Source organism: Heterodontus francisci, chromosome 1 (assembly GCF_036365525.1).
Source record: "Heterodontus francisci isolate sHetFra1 chromosome 1, sHetFra1.hap1, whole genome shotgun sequence".
NCBI classification, from domain to species: domain Eukaryota; kingdom Metazoa; phylum Chordata; class Chondrichthyes; order Heterodontiformes; family Heterodontidae; genus Heterodontus; species Heterodontus francisci.
Genome location: NC_090371.1, coordinates 270,037,718 through 270,055,835, shown reverse-complemented (window position 1 = coordinate 270,055,835; position 18,118 = coordinate 270,037,718). Strand labels below are relative to the sequence as shown.

The 18,118-nt window shown below is 42.3% G+C and overlaps 1 protein-coding gene across 1 annotated transcript in view; it reads right to left on the bottom strand.

Annotated features, from left to right (window-relative positions):
* Nucleotides 1–286: 286 nt before the first annotated feature.
* LOC137360147 (rod cGMP-specific 3',5'-cyclic phosphodiesterase subunit beta-like) overlaps nucleotides 287–18,118 on the bottom strand; it is a 75,542-nt gene continuing 57,710 nt past the window's right edge. Inside the window, exons 16-23 of the mRNA XM_068025729.1 lie at nucleotides 16,385–16,485; nucleotides 10,314–10,421; nucleotides 10,111–10,174; nucleotides 8,065–8,139; nucleotides 7,220–7,303; nucleotides 6,037–6,193; nucleotides 3,141–3,146; nucleotides 287–345 (exon numbers count right to left, since the gene is read on the bottom strand). Of these exons, the coding sequence (XP_067881830.1) occupies nucleotides 287–345; nucleotides 3,141–3,146; nucleotides 6,037–6,193; nucleotides 7,220–7,303; nucleotides 8,065–8,139; nucleotides 10,111–10,174; nucleotides 10,314–10,421; nucleotides 16,385–16,485 (654 nt within the window). The remainder of the gene's footprint in view (nucleotides 346–3,140; nucleotides 3,147–6,036; nucleotides 6,194–7,219; nucleotides 7,304–8,064; nucleotides 8,140–10,110; nucleotides 10,175–10,313; nucleotides 10,422–16,384; nucleotides 16,486–18,118) is intronic.

The following is an 18,118-nucleotide window of genomic DNA, read 5'->3' as shown; positions in this document are numbered from 1 at the left end:
GTTTAAATTAATATTATATACAGAGGACTTAAAGTGCAAGTACCATGTCACACAACAGAATATCTGTTGCAATGAGTGCACCCCTTTGATCCAGGCTGGTGTCGTCACTTTGTCCAAGGTCTACCTTTCAAACACTAGTAGATTCCAAGCACGATTCAATGGTTACAATGTCATGTCATCCTCTTGATTTCTGCTGCCTGCTGCAGTCAGTGCTGCTGTACAGTTTGTGCAGTCTGCTGTCATTGTGAGTGCTGAAGAGAATGAGGCAGCCCAGGAACCACAAAGTTTAACATACACAGCAAGTTTTGGACTGAGCCTTCTCTGCGGCGGCAGCAGCAGTAGCAGCTAAAAGGAAGGAGTCGGGGAGAGGATAAATGAATGAGAGAAGATCAATGAATAAGAGAAAATGAACAGTTTCAAACAAAGCAAAACCTCTTTGATGCTTCAGGAACAAAAAAAGTTTAAAAGGGCCCTATTTACCAATGTTCTCCATTTTCCCATGTTCTCTATGTCCCCATTTTCCTATGTTCTCTATGTCCCCATATCCCTGCGTTGCTGATGCCCCTTTCCCAATGTTCTCCATGTCCCACTTTTCTCTATGTTTCTATGTTCTCGAACATCAGGAATTTCTTGCTTATAAAAAGTTGCACTTTTTAAACCATTCAAAAAGTAATTTTTAGCATTTTGATTTGGTTGCATGAATGTTTGACTGTAGTATCCTTTCAATATATCTCAGTGCTAATTTAATAAATTAAATTTCTATTCTAATGCCTATACTTCTTTTATATGTCTCTTTTTTAATAGCAAGTAACTGTAGAATGCAGACTACAGATATTGATACATCACAACCTCAGCCCATCCATTCTAACTGTTATAAATAGTGGCCATAATCATATTTAAGGGTGGCCAAGTGACTATCGGACAAGTTCTGTTTCCCGATTCACTGATTCCTTTTTTAAAAGTAGAAGTTTGGAAGCTCATTTATAGATGCTGACTTGCTAGAAACATTGAGAAATCTGGACTTTGCTAACTCAATGATTGAGTTGGTGGTAGATTCAGGATTCCTGAGCAATGGGGAGCCGCGGTGACTAATGAGCCAGTTTTCTGGACTGCAGGGGATTTGAATCCAGAAAGGGTAGATAAGCAAGGATCCAGCTGGCGAGTGCCATCAAGAAGTTAAATATTAATTTTTGAAAGGAAATTGGATATATAGAGTCATAGAGAGATACAGCGCCAAAACAGGCCCTTCGGCCCAACGAGTCCATGCCGACCATCAACCACCCATATTATACCAATACTACATTAATCACATTTTCCCTCTCACATCCCCACCTTCCCTCAATTCTCATACCATCTACCGACAAAGAACAGTACAGCACAGGAACAGGCCATTTGGCCCTCCAAGCCTGCGCCGATCTTGATACCTGCCTAAAATAAAACCTTCTGCACTTCCGGGGACCATATCCCTCTATTCCCATCCTATTCATGTATTTGTCAAGATGCCTCTTAAACGTCATTATCGTACCTGCTTCCACCATCTCCTCCGGCAGCAAGTTCCAGGCACTCACGACCCTCTGTGTAAAGAACTTGCCTCGCACATCCCCTCTAAACTTTGCCCCTCTCACCTTAAACCTATGTCCCCTAGTAACTGACTCTTCCACCCTGGGAAAAATCTTCTGACTATCCACTCTGTCCATGCCGCTCATAACTTTGTAAACCTCTATCATGTCACCCCTCCACCTCTGTCGTTCCAGTGTAAACAATCCAAGTTTATCCAACCTCTCTCATAGCTCATGCCCTCCAGACCAGGCAACACCCTGGTAAACCTCTTCTGTACCCTCTCCAAAGTCTCCACGTCCTTCTGGTAGTGTGGCGACCAGAATTGCACGCAATATTCTAAGTGTGGCCTGACTAAAGTTCTGTATAGCTGCAGCATGACTTGCCAATTTCTATACTCTATGCCCCGACCGATGAAGGCAAGCATGCCGTATGCCTTCTTGACTACCTTATCCACCTGCGTTGCCATTTTCAGTGACCTGTGGACCTGTACGCCCAGATCTCTCTGCCTGTCAATACTCCTAAGGGTTCTGCCATTTACTGTATACTTCCCACCTGCATTAGATCTTCCAAAATGCATTACCTCACATTTGTCCGGATTAATCTCCAACTGCCATTTCTCCGCCCAAGTCTCCAACCAACCTATATCCTGCTGTATCCTCTGACAATCCTCATCACTATCCGCAACTCCACCAACCTTTGTGTCGTCCACAAACTTACTAATCAAACCAGCTACATTTTCCTCCAAATCATTTATATATACTACAAACAGCAAAGGTCCCAGCACTGATCCCTGCAGAACACCACGAGTCACATCCCTCCATTCAGAAAAGCAGGGCACTCAGGGCAATTTACAATGGCCATTTACCTATCAACCCGCAAGTCTTTGGCATGTGGGAAGAAACCAGCGCACCCGGAGGAAACCCACGCGGTCACAGGGAGGGCTTGCAAACTCCGCACAGGCAGTACCCAGAATCGAACCCGGGTTGCTGGAGCTGTGAGGTTGCGGTGCTAACCACTGCGCCACTGAAAAGGAAAGCTTCAGGGCTATGGGGAAAGAGCAGGGAGTGCAACTCATTGGATAGCGCTTTCAAAGAGCCAGTGTTGGTGCAATTGGCAGAAAGGATTCCTTCTATGCTGTCTGATTCTATGAACAGAATCATAAGTTTTTTAAAATTAACCACGAGCTCGGACTCTTTTCAGTCCCGATCCCATACTTGCTGTCAGCACGCCTGCCTGGGAGATCTTCTTGGAGATAGACAATTAAGAGGTTCCCTCTGGGTTCCCTGTCCAATTAAGGAAGGCAGGTGGGTTCCTGAGGCTGCTGGCCCAATCAGAGGACCTGCAACTTGGAAGGACGGGTGCCCCACCAGCAGAGGTGGGCACTTCACCCTTCACACAATGGCCGGCGGCCCGCTTATCTATGTTCCTCTGGTGGGGGGTGGGGGGAGTGTAGGGCAGTAAGAACTGGAGGCCTTACAGGTACCTACCTGGTTTTGGTCTCAGTGGGGGGGGGGGGTCCATCTGCCACCAGAGACCCCAATCAGCCTACAAATGGGCACTTCGTTATTTAAATTCGTTACCTGCTGCTGCCAGGATTGCCTGGAGGTGAGAACTCGTCGGGCCATTGCCCTGATTTCAAAATTACTTTCCAGTCCCGCCTTCAAGCCCACCTCCATGGGACCAGGAAGATTCCACCCTATGACACTAAATTAACCTGAGTTTCACATTAAAGGCACTCACCTCAGATTGGGACACATCATCCCTCAATATCAACCATAACAGCACATAGTATCTACAGTATCTTTTTTGCAACCATGACCAGGGTTTTATGAGAACCGCGGCATTTCCGATGGCAAAACTGGAAGTTGGCGGAACTTCCTCTTCTGCCCTTTTTCCCGTTTCACATGCAACTTTTCATGCAAATTAAAGGTGTGGGAACAGGAACTGGAGACACATGCGATCATGCGGTGGGGCCAGACTTTCATTGGTAGAACCCGCTGTCACTCTGTGAAGCACCATGAGCCACACATCAATAAATCATTCTGTGTTGCAAGCCACCAGGATCACCAGGCTTAGGAAGCATATGCTGATTGTGACCACAAAATAAGCTGACTATAGTTTGTTCTTAGTTTACCTTCACTTTCAGTTTGCACCCAAGCACCACCTCCACCTCAAATTTTTTTTTGCTTGTGACCGTTCCCTCTGCCAGCCAGTACCTGATTTCTCCCCACAGGACCCCAATGTTGACAGCACTCACCCCTCTCTCTAGGCCCCTCATGACCATGTGTTTTCTGTTACACACACACATCAATCCACCACCCCCTGCAACCGCCCACAGCCAGCTTCAGAATCAATAACAACCACGACACACCCTGAACGCTGCCCTCCTCCGTCAACTCCTCCACCCACCTGAGACCCCACCTTGCGCCCTGCCCTCCTCTCTCCCCTGCTCCTCCATGAACCCCCACCTCACCATGCCTTCCCTACCATCACCTGAGAAGATTCGCCCTTGCTGGTGCCAAGCCTGGAGCCAATTCATTCCAATGTTGGCCTTCTTTGTGCCAATGAGTTCAAGACTTGAAACCACTGACCTCAGACACAACTGCTGAAAGCCGACTGGTGTATGCCACGTTTAAACGGAAGTGAACCGGATGGCAGGGGAATGCCATTCACCGTTAACTTAATCTGGCAGGTAGGACTTAATTTGAACTAAGTGCAGGGTAATGAGCATTCATGGTATGGAACTGCATGCAAAGCTGCAATCCGCCACCTTGCGGGGAGAGTCTCGGGCCGCCACAGACACGCCGCTGACTTAATTGCGATAAAAAAAAACTGCCATCCGAAATCTGAAAAAATTACTCACGCCTAATTAAATCACCCATCATGCCACCAAAGTTGCCACAGGGCCTATAAAATATCCCCCCCCACCACCCCCCCCCCAACCATGTGTCACGCACAGCTGTGCTTCTCAATGATGCTTTTCAATGTGATTTGCATTATCTTGAGTTTGCCCTCTAAATTACAACCAGCTACCGAACAAACATATTAAATGTAATTTTTAAAAAATCTTCCCGCTCACCCTACTGAATCAATCATTAAGGGATTTATTCATTTAGAAAACTAAATTAAGTGAAGGAGATCAGCTCCAGAAAATAGAAGATTCTTTTTTACTACAGCTGTTGGCTCGATCTGGTTCACCAAGGGTGTGTCGCTGTCTTATACTAGACCTTAAATGCTTAACTCGTGTCACCTATTAATATAGCATTAGATTTTCCAGCATAGACTTGCTTTTCACCAAAAATAAGGCCCGTACAAGGCATTAGTCTCCAGTAGACATTGGCGACAGTTGATTATGCGAAATGGACACAACAGTTCAGAAACCATTTCATATTGTGACATGTAATAACCTGATAACTTTATTCCTGTCAAATTTGCTTATTAGCAAAAATTTGCACAGGCACCTTCGTCCAAAATAGCCTGCATTAATGGGATGCACAATCTGGCTGATCGGCTCCCTCTAAAATTGGAGCCAACAGTGTTAACCTCACTGCATTTGCACAGACACACATATTATGTGACACATGATTTCATGTTCAATGTCAAGAATCATGTATGTACATGCAGGACAATTGTTGGTGATCCAAGTTTAACAGGGAACAGGTGTGCATGTAATTCACTGTAACCATTGTTACTGTGCATCTAACCATTCTCGGTTCTAAATTATGCCAGTACATAGATATGACAGCTGTAACCTAATCGAAAAACACACCTTCATCATGAATTTAATTTCAATCTCAAGAGCAGTGCATAAAGCTTTGTCTTTGTAGGAGTATGTTCTCCTGTTTCTCTCCCCCTTCATTTATTCCTTTATTTTAAGAGCTGGTCATAACTATAGAAAATTATTTCAGCATATCATCAAATGATTGTGGATTGGAGAATATAGGAGGAAATGAAAAGCCAAGTGACAGAAGCACATTGATCACTTTGTACTATTATGGGATATGATGGTACTTTCTATCACGAGGAAGATTGCTTTTGAGGAACAGAAAATGAAGGCTAATATTTTTAATCATTGATTTTTGAAGAAACTTTATTCCCTAGTCAAAATTTTTACTTCAGACCTTATTCAAAAACATTCCATCCCCTCCTTTTCATTCCACTGCACTGTGACATTTCTGTTTGTCACACCACTCATATAAAAGATATAGTCAAATCACTGCAAATTGTGGACAGTGTTATATGGGCTAACACCGTGTAAACCCATTTCACTTAGGAGCTCATAATAGTGTATAAAAGTGAGTAGACTTTCATATAGTTACTCTGGGCTTGATTTGAACGCAGGCCTCAGAAGAGAAAGAATAATGAGTCACCCAGCTTCCCAGAGAAACAGCCTCTGAAATGGAAATCCATATAAAGCCAATGTTTTCCAGCATTTGATTATTGCACATCTGAAAGATAAGCTTGTGTTTCCCTAACCTTTCTTTGCTGCTAACTCCTCTTCTTTCTTCTGCCTTGCTTCTTCCAAAGCCTTCACCTTCATCTCATGTTCGTCAGCAAGTAGCTTCCATTCTTTTCTGTTGTTGAGTATACCATTAAGCATTGGTGTGATATCCTCATGAAAGCGCGAGAATTCCTGAAAGCAAACAAGTTCAGCTATGAAAGCAGACTGGTACTGTGCACCTGACTAATGATTAAATTGAGATAAAAATAAGGCTTAATTTTGTCAGAATCTGAAATGTTGAAATTTGGAAGAACATTTCCTCCTTGTAAAAACACTGTTCATACAAATGAATTTTTAAGAACTTGTATAATGCAAGTAATTTATCTATGCTTCTTCATTTGTTCAATATTGAAAAGGAATAATTCATTGATTTTCCTGTGATTTGACGCACTTGGAACATATCAGCAAATAAAATGGGTTGAAATTGTTTAAATTAATTCCTTTTAGAGTTGCTCCATAATGAACCATAGTTTTATTTTGATGTTTAGAGTAAAATGCATGGGTTCAGCCTGTATTTTTGCTATAATGTCAGAGCAAAATGCCAATATCCATCATTAGTGCCAAGAGAAAAAGCAAATTATTTTGTTTGTTTATGATCAATGTTGTCACATTGCCCTCAGCTACTGTAGTGGGACCGATTAGCTAGTCAGTCAATATTTGTGCCATTCACGGTTGTTTTGTCTACATGAGTAGCATTCTAAGCTAAAATTGTTATCTCTCTTTATATCCAAGCTAATAACAGCCTATCTAAATTAATACAGAGCTGCCTCTGTGATTAAATTAGTTATTGAGAAATGTTTATCTGTTTTAGATGAAAAAGGCAGCTCCAAGTGTTTTTAGATGAACTATTTTCTGTTCATTGTTTATTGATGATGATGATGCATCGTCAATAATGAATTTTGAACAGGATTCAATGTTTTGATTTACAGCTGAACCAAAAGCCGGGTGTTCATCCCATTTGGATCTGAAGATTGCCTTTTAAGATCTACAATCCATTTTGTTTGCTATAAGTTAAAAAAATTAATTTGTCTCAGGTAGTATTCAGAGGGAAATCATTAAAATAATGACAATATTTTTTAATGTGCTCAGAAGTAAAGCCTCTTAGATGTTACAAAAGAAATGATACTATAACTTATGAAACATATTTGAAATAAATACCTTGTAGACAAATGTGCACACAAAGTCAATGAAACCAACTTGAAGCTTGGGGAGTTCAGCAGCTTTATTCCTGTCCATCATAGGCTAGGATGTTAATTAACAAATGCAAAATGTTACAATCTGTAAGCATTAAATACTGAGTTGTGTAATTTCAAATCCATGAAAAACATATTTCTAAAATCATTCAGTACATATTCAATATTTACATAAATTATTTCTGACTGACAAACTGGACTGGGACAAGAGCATAAGAACATAAGAAGAACATAAGAAATAGGAGCAGGAGTAGGCCATTCGGCCCCTCAAGCCTGCCCCACCATTCGATAAGATCATGGCTGATCTGCTCCAAACCTCAACTCCTCTTTCATGCCAGCTCCTCATAGCTCTCAACTCCCCAATATATAAAAAAGCTGGGGCCCTTGGCTTTAGAGAGGAGAAAGCTGAGGGATGACCTAATAGAGGTCTTTAAATTATGAAGGAGTTTAATAGGGTAAATATAGAGAAGATATTTCCATGTGACCAAAAAGTTCAAGACTTTGAGTAATAAATATAAGGTTGTCTCTAATAAGTTCAACAGGGAATTCAGGAAAAAAACTTTTTACTCAGAGTTGTTAGAATCAAAACTTGCTACCATATGGAGCAGTTGAGGCAAATAGCATAGATGTATTTAAGGGAAAGTTAGATAAGTACCTGAGGGAGAAAGGAATAGAAGGTTATGTTGATCGGGTTAGAGTGGGAGGAGGCTCATGAGGCTTAGACCAGCATAGGCCAGTTGGACTGAATGGTCTTTTTATGTGCTGTAAATTCTATGTAAAACTGGAGAGTTTGAATTGTTTCATACTCACAATGGGATTCTGTTGTAAAACAGTTCTCTCCAGGTCACCCTGTTCCCAGAATTCAGCTGCTACTAACAGAGCCACCTATAGCACAACACAATGCAGCTGATCAGTACAGCTCTGAATTCATTATACACAATAACTAGATTTACATTCATAAGTTCACCTCTACACCATTTTGTCTTGTTTAATTTCCTATCCTAGTATGAGCCTAGATGTATGACAGTGGGTAATTTGATTGAGGAACAATACAATCCTGCTCTCATTCACTGGTGCTCACTGGTTAGCAATCAGGAGTGGGACAGTTGGCTGGTTTCTTTTCCTATTCCTACTTCAGGGACACTGAAGCCACCTTCAATGTTGCTGGTACTTCTCTAGGTGAGCGCAGCTACTTTAGCACCAACCAAGTATCAAAGCTGAAGCTTTCCTTGTCTGCATAGTTCATGGCATTCACCTATTTTTAAAATATATTTAATTTCTCTCCTTTTTGGCTCTCCCTAGGCCATTCCTCATCCCTGGCATAAACCATAGACAGACAACTTGCTCCCAGGCCACTAGGAATACCTCTATTCAGGTGAGGTGCAAGAGAGCTGCTTGGAGTGACTGACCTTCTGATCTTTCCTCCTAGTGAGCAAGTTCAGTCTTTCCACATACTTGCCTATGTAGGTTGTAAATGGTTTCCCTAAGGTTAAAGGGGTGTATCATTGACATTAAGAAACTGACAGCATTTAAGGGTGGGTGTGGTAGTCGTGTGTCCCTCGAGGATAATAGCACCAACAGTAAAAGGAGCACACACTCATGGTGGATGGGTGTGTCGATGAGTGTGTAAGCCAATAGGTGACAGACATCGTTTAGCACAAGCCTGATCTAAGTAAGGAGATTCTTCTGCTCATCCCTCTGATAGTGTCTCTTGCGGTTTGCCTCCACATTGACACTTAGTAGCTTAAAGCCCTTCACTCCTTCTCTCACTTCAGTACGCCAATGCTGCCAGTGATTGGCAATGGGGTCCCCCCCTGGATCAATGGCCAAGTTGCACTGCTTAAATGAATTGATCGTTTCTGTCATCCTCCCTCAGAATAAAAATAGCACTGTTTTAAAGCAGCAGATAATATCCATATTTTATCAGAGTGCAGGGAGCAGGTTTTTGATAAACTCCAGCACCTATTTAGTGGCTGCATTATGGATATTGGAATATTACATTATATTTTCACTTCATCAATCTGTTTCAAACCACTAATAGGTGAAGCAAATTTTCCACAAGCTAAAAATTCCTATTAGCAATGTTAACAGACAAAGTTTTGGCAGGATCTGCTTCTGCTGTTAATCTGATGAAAGTATTAACCCATTTAAAACAGATGGATTCACAGCAGCCAGGGAAGTGTCATTTGAACACGCTGGGGGTGAAACTGGTCTACGCCAGCAGTGCAAAATAGGTTCGTAGCGAATCAGCAGTCATACACTGTGGCAGTTTTTATTTACCATTTCAAACCAAATAAAATAGACAATGAGACTAGGAAATGGGTCTCCAAAAAGAGTTTGATGCTGTAAACTTCAGTGGAAGATTTGGCACAGTGAAAATTCAGCTGATGATTTGCTACCAGCCTATTTCACATCCTTTTAAGTGTTATTAGCTAATGAAAACAATCATTTCTAAGCTTGTGTCTTCAAGATGTACAATACACAACAAAGAAAAACACACCTCTGTTCATAAAGAATAAAGAGATTATAACTACAAAGTGATGATAGTTAAAGCAGGTTATGAGGACTGTATTCCCCAATCCCTCTTTTGAGCATTCATCCATCTCTGTCCATGGATCAGCTATTAACCATTAGCTTGTCACATTTATTTTGAGCCACATTGACTAAAAGGTTAAATCACTGAAGCAAATTCAAACACATGGGCCGACTCTATTGACACGTTACACAATGGCTTCATCATTCATGTAAAACATAATATAAAGCTCCGGCCACAATATACTGCAGGGGGCATCTGATCAGACGGGCATCAGTGTGAATTCTTGGTGGCATGAAAAGTTGTTCCATCTGAGAACTCACCTTGCTCTGAACCTCCCAGGGTTTAGCAATGGCCGACAAGTCACATCCTGTCATCATCATGGCCCTGAATGTGACAAGAGCAAGTGTTAAAGGTCAGCGTCAGCTTTCCACAGGGTTATAGACCATCATAATACTGAAATCCATCTGGGTTTCCTCAATCATCATCAACATGCTTTATGGGATTTTGAAAATCTTTCGCTTACATGACAATTTCTTTCTTGGTAGTCTCCAGTGACATATATTCCACCCATGCCTTCTCATCTTCATAGGTTTTTGACAGGTCGACAATTTTTTGAAACATTGTTCTCTTTCTGTAAGAATGAAAAGAAGAAACAACCTGCAAATTATGCATCGTCACATACGCTCCAATAGGGTAAGCTTCATTCTGTGGCAAAGTAAACTCTCCAAACTGGGCCCCTCTCTCAATTACTTTATTGGAGATTCCTGCCTGTTGAGAATGTGGTTCTGATTTTTTTTCAGTCAGGAAATGCTGCTTTTTAAAAATAACTGTAGTAACTGGGCCACGGTTTGCAGAAGTTTGAACATGGTCTCAGGGGGAGCTAGATAAGCACCCGAGGGAGAAAATAATAGAAGGGCATGCTGATAGGGTTAGATGAATAGGGGTGCAAGGAGTCTCATGTGAAGCCTAACCACCAGTTGGACTGTATAGCCTACTTCTGTGCTGTTAGTTCTATGCAGCACCAGTTGATATTATATGGCTGCAACTATACAACCCAGCAGGGAACAAAATGAACATTTTGAATGGTTTTTAGCAGCAGACATGGGTATCACATCATTAAGAACACAGTACACTTGTTTACAAAGCTGGTAGCAATACATGCAGACTTTCCCAGGATAACTGTGCCCTTTAATTACATCATTGGTAATGAGGATAAAAGGCTTCTCTGATCGACTGGGAACTATTGTGAAATCCCAACATTTAGACAATCTCTGAACCTTCTCTTGTGCTGTATTAAAGCTGCTTCTGTGAAATCTGGTGACCCGCAAACAAAAACTGAAAATAAACCCAAACACATTATTTAAAATTAAACGAGAATGCTAAGCTAACAGTATTAATGAACTCAAAAGGTGGGGAGCTGCCCAACTATTATCACAAGAGACTGCTAAAGCAAAAAAGCTTTTCAGGTGCCATAGTCATTCCGAATGTGCTGAACTCCAATATAAACTGCAAACTGGTCCTGAAAAACGTGTCCTTTCCACCAGGTGGCACTCCTTTCCTGCCTGCTGCAAACCAGCTAGCCTTTATAGTACTACGCTAAACACAAAAATAAATTGCTAGAACCTAACAATTGCAAACATAACTGCTTTTAAAGGCTTTTTGCCCTGGGAGAGTTTTATTTGTACAGATAGTGACAGAATGTTTTTTGACAAGGAGGTTGCAGTATAGTTTCAAATATGTGATTGTGAAGCTTCTGGCACTGAAAGAACACTAGTCGCTCATAGGTTTTTAACTGTAGCACTGATCAAATTGAGGTCACCACAGGTGCTTAACATGTTCGATAACAAGTGTCAGAATATGGCATGTTTCAAATCTGTAATTTTCAGGGTTGTATCTTGTGTTTGAAACACTGGGGTTTACTCTTGGTGATTTATTGTGAATTTCATGATTTTTTTTTGCATGTCCTGAGTTTTATAATGATGATCCATTACAGTGTTGTGTTATCCCCTAAAGACATATACCTAATAATTCTTTTTTAAATAGTTTGACTTCAGTTGACAGTCGCAAATGATACACACATACTCACGAATATATTCACATATACATAAAGGCTTACGTACACTCACATATACACACATAGGGCTGGATTTTATGAGCCTCCTGCCAATCTCGGTAGCGAGCTAAAAAATTGACGGCCTGCACGCCAAAGAGCCACTGCAATCTTAAACGCGGCGCCTCATTTAAATAACTGAGGCAGCCCATACCCCCCAAATCACGTGTGCAGGCGCCGGCACCATTTTTAAAGGGCAGACAGCCTTGCCGGCTTATTTAAATCTTTAAAGAAAGATTCCCCCCAAAAGTTTTAAATAAATTTCTAACGCTCTTTCCCTGCCTACCTCCAATAACAATTAGAATAACTACTTCTCTTGCCCCCCCCCCACCAAAATACTTACCTTTTACATCTGACCTTCCCCCCAAAACTGCACACAGTGTAAGGTTCAACCCTTCCCACTATCCCCCACACTCATTACGCGTTCTTGACCCCAGTACCCCCACTCCCCCACACTGATAAACTTACCCCCTCCCCACCAGTGTCACGCCTCATTTCCCCAGAGGGGGATCTGAACGCATGGGAGCCCTGGCCACCACGCTGAAGATCGCAGCGGGCCCTCAAGATCGCAGGTAAGTCGTTTGAAATGTATTAGTTTTATTGATTTGAATATGTTAATTGTGGTCCCGTTGACCAGCCGCAGATGGGCCACCACGGAGCCTTGCCACCACCGGGAGGATCGGACTGGGCCCTGTCGGTGTCGAGGTTCACGGCGGGCCTCATCCAGAGCCATCTTCAGGCCCCACCGCCCCTCCACCCCCATCCCCGCCACGGATCACTATGTCGAGGGCTTTTTAATTGTACCCTGTACACCTAAATCTTGGTTATTAATATATATCAGGAAAGCAGGGCTCTTAACACTGACAGCTGGGGAACCCTACTGTACACCTTCCTCCAGTCCAAAAAACAACCATTCACCACTACTCTCTGTTTCCTGGCACTCAGCCACTCAGCCAATTTCGTATCCATGCTGCTACTGTCCCATTTATTCCCTGGGCTCTAAGTTTGTTGACAAGCCTGCTATGTGGCACTTTAATAAATTCCTTTTGGAAGTCCATATATATCACATCAACCTCATTACCCTTATCAACCTTCTCTGTTACCTCACCAAAAAAACTCAAGTAAGTTAGTTAAACCTAATTTGCCCTTAACAAATCCATGTTGGCTTTCCATAATTAATCTACATTTATCAAGTGACTGTTAATTTTGTCCCGAATAATCATTTCTAAAAGCTTTCCCACCACCGAGGTTAAACTGACCAGCTTGTAGTTGCTGGGCTTATCCTTCCACCCTTTTTTGAACAAGAGTGTAACATTTGCAATTCTCCAGTTCTCTGGCATCACCCCTGTATCTAAGGAGGTTTGGAAGATTATGGCCACTGCCTCTGCAATTTCCACCCTTACTTCCCTCAATATCCTTAGATGCATCTCATCCTGTCCTGGTGACTTATCAAACCAGTTCCACATACTCAGCACTCTTTTAGCAAAGGGCTTCCTCCTGCATTTCATATTTTCTTTTGCTTCCTTAGTTAGTAAATATGACACCTTGTGCTAAAATGCTCTACAGGGAGACAAGATTGCTTGAATCCAATTTATCCAAATCTTTCAGAATTTTAAGCACATCTTTCTATCCTCTCTTTTCAAGACAGAAAAGACCCAGGTCAGTCAATATTTCCTGATATGTCATTCTCTTAAATCCTAGGAACAACGATCTGGGCCATCTCTGTATCCCCGCCAATAACTGAATATCCATCCCTGTACCCCGTCCAAAAGCTGGATATCCTTCTCTGTACTGCCTCCAATAACTGAGGCTGCAATTTTATGCTCTCCCCCATGGCGGGTTTGGAGGTGGGGAGAGCATAAAATCGGGTGGGATGGTGGTGGTGGGGGTGGGGGTGGGAGGGGTGGGGGTAGCCTCTCCACCATCCCGTCTCCGCCGAAATTTAGTCCTGGGTAGGAATGCCTGTGAACAGCCATCGCACCCTGCCGCCAATTGAGGCCCTTAACTGTGAAATGAACCTCTAATTATGGGCCTCTTCCCTGTGCGGTGCGTGGTCCTGTCGCTACACGGGAAGCACAGCCCAAAAAACAGTGCGGGCTGCTTCCTGGCTCTGTTCCGGGTGGTGGAAGTGTTGAGGGGGGTGGTGGTGGGCCATCGTTCAAAGGCACAGTGTCTCAAAGAGGGATCTAGTTTCGGGAAGTGGGGTGGATACTGCTGAGGGCCACCAGCCTGCCGTTGCTGCCAACCCCCAACCCACAAGACCCTTCCCATCCTGACCTACTGAGGCCTGGCTCCAGTGACACTCCTCGGCTTCCTGTAGGTGCAGCTACAGCAGCAGCCAGCCTGATTGGCACTAAATTTGGCGGGCCTTCTGGAAAAGTGGCGACCAGGGATCTTGGCGTCAGCTTCCTCTGACTTTGAGACCCCTGCTGCCAGCATAAAATTCCCCCTGAATATCCTTCTCTGTATCCCCTCCAATAACTGAATAACCGTCTCTGTACTCCCTCCAATAACTGAATATTCTTCTCCATATCCACTCTGTCATGCATGGAAGGAGCCATGATGAAATAAACAATAAAATGGAAGAATTATGGATTAAAAAGTTAACTGTTAAACAAAACCACAAGAACATGGGCACTTGTACCACAGTCAAAATGGAGTAGCAACCACGTGACCCCCTCCTGTACTGGAAATCAATAAACTTGTTTGCAGGATGGAACTTGTTAATCTCATCTGAAATAGCTCTGGGGAGAACCCCTTTGAAATTGAAAGCAGTACTATTGCATATTAATGACTCTTATTCAACACGAATTAACTAAAAAAGGATTCTAGAGACAAACCGATTCACAGCTTAAACCAAAATGAATGAGTGTGAAGTGGCACCATGTTAACACAATAGTCCCCATTCAGACAACAATCGATAGCCATGGTTATCATATCCTGGCCCATTGTGTGGTCACAACAGATGAGAGGGCCATGTGTCTCCTAACAGAAACTCTAATATGATGGAATTTTGCCTTAAAAAGGTAGCCCTCTGTGGAGAGAGGTGAAATCAAGCCAACACCTACAGAAAGCAGTCCAGCCACAGGCTGTGAAAGAAATCCAGCCAAGCAAGAAGAACTCCACTGAACAACAACTGAATAGACTATAGCAAAGAACTGGAAGTAGCCACTACTTCCAGCCTGAAGTCTTAACCACCAGAAATCTGCAACACCTCAACAAGTTCACGACTACAAACACCTAGGCACCTTTGAAAGAGAATGTCCTCCTGAGAAGTTTCAACAAGTTTACCGCAACAGGTGTACGAACTCCTACCCCACTTTGAGCTACATCCTACCCTTTTCTCTCCATCTATCTATTCTTGTGTGTGTATGTGTGAATGAATTTGTGTTTGAGTGAGGTTGTGACTATTTCGGGAATTGTGTAAAAATAGTTTTTTTTTAAACCTACAAGAAAACCTATAATTTCTCCTTTTACTTGACCCTAAAACACATGCAGGAACTAACTCACCACTTTTAACAAAACACAATTTGCTCAGCTGGGACGTGAACATTGGGAACCACCCAAACCCTTTTCTACATGTCCGTAACACCTCCAATAACTGAATACCCTTCTCTGTACCCCCTCCAATAACTGAATACCCTTTTTAAATAACAAAACCTAAACTGGATACAGTACTCCAGCTGTGGCCTCACTAGACCCAGATACAGTTTTAAGATGACCTCTCTGGATTTATGCATTCTACCCTTTTCTATGAATCCCAACACTCTGTTTGCTTTCTTTAACAGCCTGGGATCATTGTGCTAATGATGTTAATGACCTGTCCATGAAAACTCCAAGATTTCCCTCCTGCTCCATTACCTCAAGTACATTCCTATATAGCACATAATCCAAATCAACTGTCCCTCTGCCCCAAATCTCATAACCCTACATTAATATGAGGTTGCACCTGCCATTTATCTGTCCACTGTTCAAGTTTGTCAAGAAACTTTTAAATTTGTGCTCATGAAGTGTGCCTAGAGGAGATTATTTTCTAACTTCGTTCCCTCTCCCCTACCCAGCGAGGAGCATGCCCACTGACAACATATATCACAATCTGTTTTACCACCATCCTATGATATATACCTATATATACCTATATTTATGCTATGTGCTCCTAGCAGGAGTGTGGTGTTGGAAAATTACCCCTTTATTCTTAACACTGATCTCCAAGAGCTAAACTTGTTCATCAAGGCCTCGGTGCTGGGTCGATTGTGCAACATGAGCTCAAACCTATTGCAGTCAGAATAAAGAACTTAAACCCAGGTAACAAAACAAGCATTTTTCTCCAGATCTCATAGGAACCTGGTTCTGCAAAAATATCTTTGTGACTGAGGTTAGTGCTTCAAACAGGACCCTGCCTAGCCTGATCTTTTTCTGTATGCTGCGTGTACTCAAAGAATAACAAAGCTATTCCTCAGTTAAGAAGCCTTACAGTCCCTTACTTAAAATAGAGTGCCAAGTCTGTTGCAATGATAGCAACATCCATCAGATGAAAGACATGTTCGTACTGCCTCCTGTTCAAGTTCTGGAAAATGTTCAAACTCTGGAAGAGAACAAACACAGCAGATTTTAAATGGTTACCCATTGATACTGCCCAGTAGCACTGCACCTGTAGTTCTCCATACAGGAAGTATCTGCTCTTAATTATGTTGAGAGGGAGAGGCTGAAAAAGAAAGAAAGACTTGCATTTACATAGTGCCCTTCACGACCACCAGACGTCTCAAAACGCTTTATAGCCAATGAAATACCTTTCGAAAGTGTAATCATTGTTGTAACACAGGAAACAATCCAAAGTGAAGCTCTTCTTTACAGAGACAGAGGGAGGAAGGACCTTATATAGAACCTGATCATATTTCTCAGGACATCCCCAAGCTTTTCATATGTAATCAGATAATGCGAAGTGCAGTCACTGCTGATATGGGTGTCTATATCAGCCATTTTGCAAACAACAAATCCCATCACCAGCAATGAAATGAATGATCAATTAATTTACGTGGTGTTGGTTTACGGAGGAATTTTGGCCAAGACTCCTTTCTGCTGTTCTTCAGTTAGTGCAATGGGATCTTGCATAGTCATTAGAAGAAGCCATTCAATATCTCATCTAAAGGACAATGCCTCTGATAATGCAACACCCCTTCAGTAACTGCACTGAAATTTCAGGCCAGGATATCTGTTCAAGCCCTTCAATGTGACTTCAACTCAGCACCTGCTGACTGAAAGCCAAGACTGTTCTCAACTGAGCTAAGTTGACACAAGTGATGGAAGAGAATAATGGCAGAGTTGATCTCTGCCATTTTCGTTCATCTCCTAGTGGTGCTTCAAGAGCTTTACTGGCTGAGCTCTGTAAACAGCTCAACTACGCACTCTCTCAGATGTGAAAATGGTGAATGGTATGGAAAATCTAAAAGGTATGCAACAAATTACATAAAACTGATGAGGGACAAAAAAATTGATTTGCAATTTAATGGGTAGCAGCAAACGTAACACATTTCTTAAGTTCGGAATAGTACAAGCTATTTAAGATCATATTAAGTCCCCAATTTTTGAAAGACCAAATCAGTGCCTAGAAATTCCTGTTTTATGTCACAATTAATACAAAGTTAAGTCCTCCATCCTACGCTTAATGCACAAATGCTCCTTAACACCCACATCCCAAGACGTTCTGTTGACCCCTTTAATGCAATCAACTCTTTTACCTTCAATTTATAAATATCGCATATTTTATAAATCCCCAGATGATAGCATCAGATAGGTCCTGCATATTTGCATATTTAAAGAAGGAACCCGCTGGTTTCAGGTAGGTGTCCAAGACATCTGCTCAGAAGAACAGGTTAAAAAAAGGATAGCAGAAAGGGATCAGGATGTTGGTGGGTCAGTTTCCTGCCCAATTTCTGCCAGGCGGGCAGGGTTAAAATCACCCCTTCAGTCTTTTCTTCCCCATAAATTTCACTTAAAAAATTTCAGTTCAGCATCATCAAATTAAACTTCTTCATTTGCTGTAGCCTCTCCTTAATATTTTCAAACCTGTGGTTTCCTGCACAATGAGCCTTGAACCTTCACCTTGGTTGCCTGGATACCAGTAAGGCTGCAACTAGTATCACGTAAAGTCCTACAATACTTGCATTAGTGGACACACAGACCAGATTTGCATCTCATCCAGTAATTCGTTCTCAGAA